General features: G+C 40.5%; 1 protein-coding gene across 29 annotated transcripts in view; it reads right to left on the bottom strand.

Annotated features, from left to right (window-relative positions):
• The window catches only part of MACF1 (microtubule actin crosslinking factor 1), a 421,177-nt gene that overhangs the window by 119,986 nt on the left and 293,156 nt on the right, over positions 1-8,035 (bottom strand). For all 29 annotated transcript variants that reach the window (XM_017508009.2, XM_017508022.2, XM_037731187.1 and 26 more), the window contains 4 exons: positions 7,263-7,439; positions 6,867-6,990; positions 4,893-5,101; positions 4,212-4,529 (listed from right to left, as the gene is read on the bottom strand). In XM_017508009.2, the coding sequence (XP_017363498.1) occupies positions 4,212-4,529; positions 4,893-5,101; positions 6,867-6,990; positions 7,263-7,439 (828 nt within the window). The remainder of the gene's footprint in view (positions 1-4,211; positions 4,530-4,892; positions 5,102-6,866; positions 6,991-7,262; positions 7,440-8,035) is intronic.

Here is an 8,035-nt window from a genome sequence, read left to right on the forward strand (position 1 = left end):
ATAATGAAAATTATGTACATGATGAAGACTGCTTCTTAAATCTGGAGAAAAGATGAACTTTTCAAATAAATGATTCAGTATACAGGTTGGACATTACCTGAAATGCTTGGGACCAGAAGTGTATTGATTTCCAGACTCTTCCAGATTTTGGAATATTTGTATTACTTAGCAGTTGAGCATCCCTAATCTGAAGCTCTGAAATCTGAAGTGCTCTAATGAGTGTTTCCTTTGAGCATGGCCTCTGAATGTCATGTCAGCTCTCAAAAAGTTTCAGATTTTGAAGCGTTTCAGATTTTGGATTAGGGACACTCAACTTGTATTATGAACAACTATACAGACATGATAGAAAAAGATAAACATGATTCATACTTCAGAATAAGCTTAACTTGTTAAAAGATTCAAAGGCCAAAAAATTAAAACAAGTTTTAGAATAAAACATAAGTAAATTTTTTCAAAACCTGGGTATGACAAAAATCTTTCAAACTATGACTGAAAATACACATTTAATAAAAGACGGATTAAAATTTACTATATAAAACAAAAACTCCACATTTAAATGGCAAAAAACACTGTAAGTCAAAAGCACAAACTGGGAAACAACATTCTTCTTCACAGATAAAGAATTAATCTCAGCTGGGTGTGGTGGCTCACGCCTATAATCCTAGCACTTTGGGAAGTCAAGGTGGGTGGATCCCCTGAGGTCAGGAGTTTGAGACTAGCCTGACCAACATGGAGAAACCCTGTCTCTACTAAAAATACAAACTTAGCTGGGAGTGGTGGTGCATGCCTGTAATCCCAGCTACTCTGGAGACTGAGGCAGAATTGCTTGAACCTGGGAGGCAGATATTGTGGTGAGCCAAGATCACATCATTGTATGCCAGCCTGGACAACAAGAACGAAACCCCATCTCAAAAAAAAAAAAAAATCTAATATATAAGCATTCTAAAAATTGAGAGAATAGAAAACCAAAAATTTTGACCAAAAAACAACAAAATATATGAAGAGATATTTCACAAATGACTCTTAAATGTAAAAATATACTCAACCTCACTAATAAGAAAAAATTAAAACCCCATTCACATATCATGTTTTACCACTCACACCAGAAAACATTTAAAAGCTTGATAATAAATTTTGTTGGTGACGCCATAGGGGAAACAGGCACTCGAATAAACTGCTGATAGGAATGCAAAATGGTGAAATCTCAATGGAGGGAAATCTGGCTATTTCTAACAAAACTACACATGTATTTACCCTTTAATGCAACAACTCCACTCTAGGAACTTATTTTGAGGATACACTTGTAATATTATGGGAAAAAATACACACAGTTATTCAGTTGTAATAGCACAATTTCGGAAACAACAACTGAGATGCCTACAAGTAAGAGTCTTCTTGGCCAGGTGTAGTGGTGGCTCATGCCTATAATCCCAGAACTTTGGGAGGCTGAGGTGGACGGATAACCTGAGGTCAAGAGTTTGAGACCGGAGTGGTCAACATGCTGAAACCCCATCCCTACTAAAAATACAGAAAAATTAGCCATGCGTGGTGGCAGACACCTATAATCCCAGCTACTTGGGAAGCTGAGGCAGGAGAATTGCTTGAACCCATGAGGCAGAAGTTAAGGTTGCAGTGAGCCGAGATCATGCCACTACACTTCAGCCTGGGTGACAGAGAAAGAAGAGAGAGAGAAAAAAGAGTCTTGTTGATTAAACTGTAATTCATCTACACAATGAATGTATGGTTTAAAAAAATGAAGATCTCTGTGAATCCATATTAAGTGATTTCTAAGACATATTAAGTAAAAAAGCAAAGTGCAAAGAATTATGTAATATATCCTTTTTTTATTTTTTAATTTTTTTTTTCTTTAAGATGGGGTTTCACCATGATGGCCAGGCTGGTCTTGAACTCCTGACCTCAGGTGACCCACCCACCTCGGCCTCCCAAAGTGCTAGCATTACAGGCGTGAGCCACAGTGCCTGGCCCTAATTTTTTTTTTTTTAAAGACGGGGTTTCACCATGTTGGTGGTCAGGCTGGTCTTGAACTCCCGACCTCAGGTGATCCGCCCGCCTTGGCCTCCAAAGTGCTTGGATTACAGGCGTGAGCCACCACGCCCGGCCAATATATCCTTTTTTGTAAGGAAGAATGGGAAATAGGAATGTGTGTCTATGTTCATCTTAGTAAGAAAGAAAGAAAAAAACACCCTGAAATTTGTTACTATGGGAATGGGTGAAAATGGGATGAAAGAGACGGAAAAGACAATGAGAATATACTCTTATTCACTTCCTATATCTTGAGTATAACTTTTTGAATAGTTTAAACTTTTGAGCTATGTTAATGCTTTATATATTTAAAAATAAGATTAATCAACAAAGTTAGAAAAATAAAGTCCTAAAGCTGAATACAAATAGAAATAAATCGAATTATATGTGAAATTACAGAAAACATAATTCAGGTAATTTTTGAACACAGTATACACAGTGAGTCATAGGCTAAGGACAAAAACAAATCCAAAGGAATCTTCGGTTTTATTTAGCAGGTTTGTTGTTGGTAAAAATACTAGTATAATTCTAAAACTGTCTCATATTTATTGTAGAATAAAACCAATAAGTAAATATATTAAAGTTGTTGGTGGGAACTAGGGTTCACCCCAAAACAAAGGAAGACACAAATGTGGAAAGGAGAAAGAATCCTATGGTGTTGGGTTGAAACTAGACTATCAGTATGATTTCATGATATAAAAAACATACACATATATTTCCTAACACTATCTATTAAAAAGAATTTAAAGTAGTGACGCTCCAGTAGCTCATCTAGTATCCAGATTTAGTTTCTAAATATCATTCCCCACTAAAAGTGGGACTTCTCAGAGAAATAGTTGATTTCAGATCAGGGACAAAGAAATATCTTATTGCGCCACAAATACCTTAAGTGCCAAAAGTGCTCTTATGCTGAAGAAGACTTGTCAAAAAGCCACAGGACACAGCTTGAAGGGGCTCCCATTGACCACATTTGGGAAAATGTTAAGTACTATAAAGAATAATGGGAATAATATAGAAGCCCATAATGATACCGTCTCTCTTTTATATTTTCATAAAGAGAGGGAAAACAAGTAGAAATTGGTGAATCTAGGTGAAGTGTATGTTGGTGTTTAATGGACCATTCTTTCTACTTTTCTATAAGTTTGAAATAATTCAAAGCAAATAGGACAGCAAACCAAACAATGAGATTCCACTTTAATATGGAAAAAGAAAGTTGGATAAAAAGAAGGCAGCAATGCAGAGATATAGGAATGCTGAGGTACTACAGCTAGGAATGTGAGCTGGTACAGCCATTCTGGAGCTCAAACTGGCCACTACTGAGTCAAATTAAATTAACATATGCATATACTATGACCGGGCAATTCTACTCCAGGGTATATATCTGTGGTAGTTGTTAATACTTTTTACCACATATTTCTAGCTTTGCACCTTCTACGTATGTGGTGAGATTACACTTCCTCACTCCCTGGAAAGGCATAGGTGGTTTTGTGGAAAGTGCTTTGACTAATGAAATGTAAACAGATATAATATGCCCTTTTCCCACTGAGACAGTAATGATGAAAGCTTACATTAGGATGCAATCTCCATCAATCTGTATCACTGAGTGACTATGATGAGCCAAGAGGCCCTGCTGATTTGGGTTGAACATGCAGTAAGAGTGAAAAATAAATCTTGACTGTGTTGGTTAGAAACTGGACAAATGGGCCGGGCGCGGTGGCTCAAGCCTGTAATCCCAGCACTTTGGGAGGCCAAGGCGGGTGGATCACAAGGTCAAGAGATCGAGAACATCCTGGTCAACATGGTGAAACCCGGTCTCTACTAAAAATACAAAAAATTAGCTGGGCATGTTGGTGCATGCCTGTAATCCCAGCTACTCAGGAGGCTGAAGCAGGAGAATTGCCTGAACCCAGGAGGCGGATGTTGCGGTGAGCCGAGATCGCGCCATTGCACTCCAGCCTGGGTAACATGAGTGAAACTCCGTCTCAAAAAAAAAAAAAAGAAACTGGACAAATGATATCTAGTTTACAGGACTGCTATAATAATTCTCTAGGATAATGAAGGTAAAGTTTCCAGTATACTGACTGACATACTGTGTGCTCAGTAAATGCTAGCTCTCTCCCTGCCCTTCTCTCCTCTTTGTTCTGGTAACATGGAAGATATATCCTCACCTGGATCTGTTGAAAGAAATGTGCAATATCTTGATCTGGCTGATTTCCAGAGGCCAGCATCCGATTTTTGTTTTCCATGAACTGCTGCAGCTTATCAGAGAGATGTTCAAACATCTCTGCCTGGGGCAGAAGCTTCTTCAGGGAGCTCTCCTTTTCTTGCTGCTGTAGACAGAGTTGCTCGAACCGTTGGCTCACTTCTGCCAGTTTGCCCTGCAGCACTGCTGCTGTGGTACTGTCTGCTGTCTCCATGAAGCGGGTCACCATCTCCCGGGTAGCCTCCAAGCTGCTCTTTTGCCGAGCAATGTCCTGCTTCACTTTCTGTCATGAAGAACATGTCTGTCAGCTCCTGGCTTACTTATTCCAGGACATCTGAGCCACAAACTAATAACTATATGCTATCTTGCAAGGGGGGGAGGGGCTGGAGGATTGCAACTGAACCTTCAGAACACCACACATCTCATTCCCTTAGTTCTCTGCCCCTTCTACCATATAACTTTGCTATCACCACTTTCATTTCAGTTTAGCTGGGTAGAAATATCTGACATGGATTAGTAATAATTTCTGAATCTTATCAGAAAATTCATAGGTGTTAAATTCTCTTTTGTTACTTTTTCAACATTATGTAATGATGGCACATGGCAAACATACCTTCTATGCTAGCTCTTGGGACATAGGTCTTACCATATTTGTGGCTAGGGCTTCCTGGATGACTCCCGATGAGAGTGATGCTACCTGGTTCCCTTCCAGGTTTTGTTCAACTTCCCCAATAGACTGCAATAGGGTCTCCAAGCTTTCCTGGACACTCTGAGATTGGGCAATTGCTTTCTGTAGCAGAGCAGATCGCTCAGCCAGGCGATAAGAGAGGCTTTGGAAGCGACTGAATATGGAATCTGAAAAAACAGGCCATGAAAAGGAAGAGTGGAAACAACTTTTGCATTATGCTTTTAAAGACTGTATTTAAATTGCACATTTGAAATCTTTTTTATTTATTATTATTATTATAGAGATGTGGTCTCACTATGTTGCCCAGGCTGACCTTGAACTCCTGGCCTCCAGAAATTTTCCTACCTCAGCCTCCCAAAGTGCCTGGATTACAGGTATGAGTCACCATGCCCAGTCCTACAGTGAACACAGTAACTGTAATAATCATCGACATTAAGGCCAATAGAAGGAATAAGCTTGAAATGCATTGGTATTAGAGCCAAATTCAATAAGCATTAGTTATTTACCACATACAAAGAACTAGAAATTGTACTAGATGCTGAGGACTAAACACACTTAAGTATCTTATCTGATATCTACAACTTAAGACTCTAAAGCAGAGCATAGGCAGAGGAAGATGCGTCACAATTAATGGTAAAAATAAAATCTTGGCGGGGCGTAGTGGCTCACGCCTGCAATACCAGCACTTTGGGAGGCTGAGGCAGGCAAATCACGAGGTCAGGAGTTTCAGAACAGCCTGCTCAACATAGCAAAACCCCATCTCTACTAAAAATACAAAAAATTAGCTGAGCATGGTGGCAGGAGCCTGTATTCTCAGCTACTTGGGAGGCTGAGGCAGGAGAATTACTTGAATCCAGGGGGCAGAGGCGGCAGTGAACCGAGGTTGCGCCACTGCACTCCAGCCTGGATGACAGAATGAGACTCCGTCTCAAAAAATAAAAATAAATCTTAAGTGCTATATTAATACTATGAGTACTGCAGTACTGTCCTTAAGAAGCCCAGAAGGAAGAATAATTATTTTTTGTTTCTTTTGAGGAGCGGAATGGCTAAGTCAAGCTATTTAACATATGCATTACCTTACATATCACTTTTTTTTGTGGTAAAGCCACTTAAAATATACTCTCGCAGCTGGGTGTGGTGGCTCACGCCTGTAATCCCAGCACTCTGAGAGGCCGAGACAGGCGGATCACCTGAAGTCAGGATTTCGAGACCAGCCTGTCCAACATGGTGAAACACCATATCTACTAAAAATACAAAATTAGCCAGGCATGGTGACGCATGCCTGTAATCCCAGCTACTTGGGAGGCTGAGTCAGGAGAATCACTTGAACCCAGGAGGTAGAGGTTGGAGTGAGCCAAGATCACACCATTGCACTCCTGCCTGGGCAAGAAGAGCAAAACTCCATTAAAAAAATAATAATAATTATACACACACACACACACACACACACACACACACACACTCTCTCTCTCTCTCTCTCTCTCTCTCGCAGCAATTATCAAGTATATGATATACTGTTAATAACTATATTCACCATGATATACTCTTGGCTACATCTTGAAGCATGAGCAAGATTTCACCATGCTTGGTAAGCATTCGATAAATGTTAGCAACTGAGCAATGGGAAAAACTTCAGGGGTAATACAGTGTAGAAGTAAGTGGTTTACTTGGGAAAGAAAAGAAGTAGGTATGGCCAGAAGGTAGATGCCTGGGGAAAAGGGACTGAAGTCAGGTTGTGAAGGTCCTTCAGTGGTACAAGAATAAAGTTCATTAAAGGATGAGCTTTTTGATGACAGTATAAGTGTATTCATGTTTATATTCTCAGCCTCTAGCCTTGGATCACAGATATTTGTACAACACAATGTGATATATTGCAGAACAGAGGTACATACTAGGAATTAAGGGAGTACTATTACTGTCGCTGCTTTATACCTGTAGTTTCTTGAACATGCTTGTGGTCTGGGGCTGGCTCCCCTTCAATTTCCATTATGTCACGGGCTATTTTTTGGAGTTTTTCTACAGGTACTTGGTGCTCAGCTAATTCCTCCTGCAACTGCTGCTTGTCCATGAAAAAAACAAAAGAAAAACATCTGAATGAGTAATCAAAGCTGATTCTAGGAATCTAGAGCTACTAAGCAGCTTTACAAAATAATTCTAAGTTTACCGGTAGCCATAGATATTAGAAGCAAGTGTTTAGGACTCAGTCTCATCCAAGGCATCTCAACCACTGCCTTTATTTTGTGTAAGCATTTGCTTTACTTTGGTATACTTTATGCCATGCAATACAAGGTTTTGACGCCACAACACAGCCTGTGTCCCCTGACTTACCTTTGTTGTTGCAAGCTGCTGTTGCAGAACTCCAGGGTCAGAGGCAACAGTATCTGAGAGGAGCTTCTCCACATTGGCCTCACAAGTCTGCAACCAGGCCTGCAGGCTGTCAGCACTGTTTTGGAACTGATGATACTGGCCCAACAGCATATTCAGGTGAGATCCTAATCGTGTACACTGTACCAGGGAAAGAAAGTTAAGCCAACTTAAGCAAGGTCAGGCCAAAGACGGTAGCTGGTCAAAGAGGCCTGGCTTTGTTACAGAAAATATACCGTAACTTCAGATAAGGGTAGTTCCAGAACTTATGAACAGATGGGTGGCAATAATCTGTAAGTGTGGGTCCCCATTGTTTGTTCCATACTATTCACCTCAACCTTCTTATATATCCAGAAAATTTAATGAGATGTATGATAAGTCACCAAAGAAATGAACATCAGGTTACAGACAAAGGTAGGGGTTAAGAAGTGCAAAAACTGTTCTTTCATGGGGATTAGAAGTGTTGGCAAGCCGGGCGCGGTGGCTCAAGCCTATAATCCCAGCACCTTGGGAGGCCGAGGCGGGTGGATCACAAGGTCAAGAGATTGAGACCATCCTGGTCAACATGGTGAAACCCCGTCTCTACTAAAACTACAAAAAAATTAGCTGGGCATGGTGGCGCGTGTCTGTAGTCCCAGCTACTCAGGAGGCTGAGGCAGGAGAATTGCCTGAACTCAGGAGGCGGAGGTTGAGGTGAGCCGAGATGAGATCGCGCCATTGCACTCCAGCCTGGGTAA

The sequence above is a fragment of the Cebus imitator genome, unplaced genomic scaffold (assembly GCF_001604975.1).
Source record: "Cebus imitator isolate Cc_AM_T3 unplaced genomic scaffold, Cebus_imitator-1.0 Scaffold385, whole genome shotgun sequence".
In the NCBI taxonomy this organism is placed as follows: Eukaryota; Metazoa; Chordata; class Mammalia; order Primates; family Cebidae; genus Cebus; species Cebus imitator.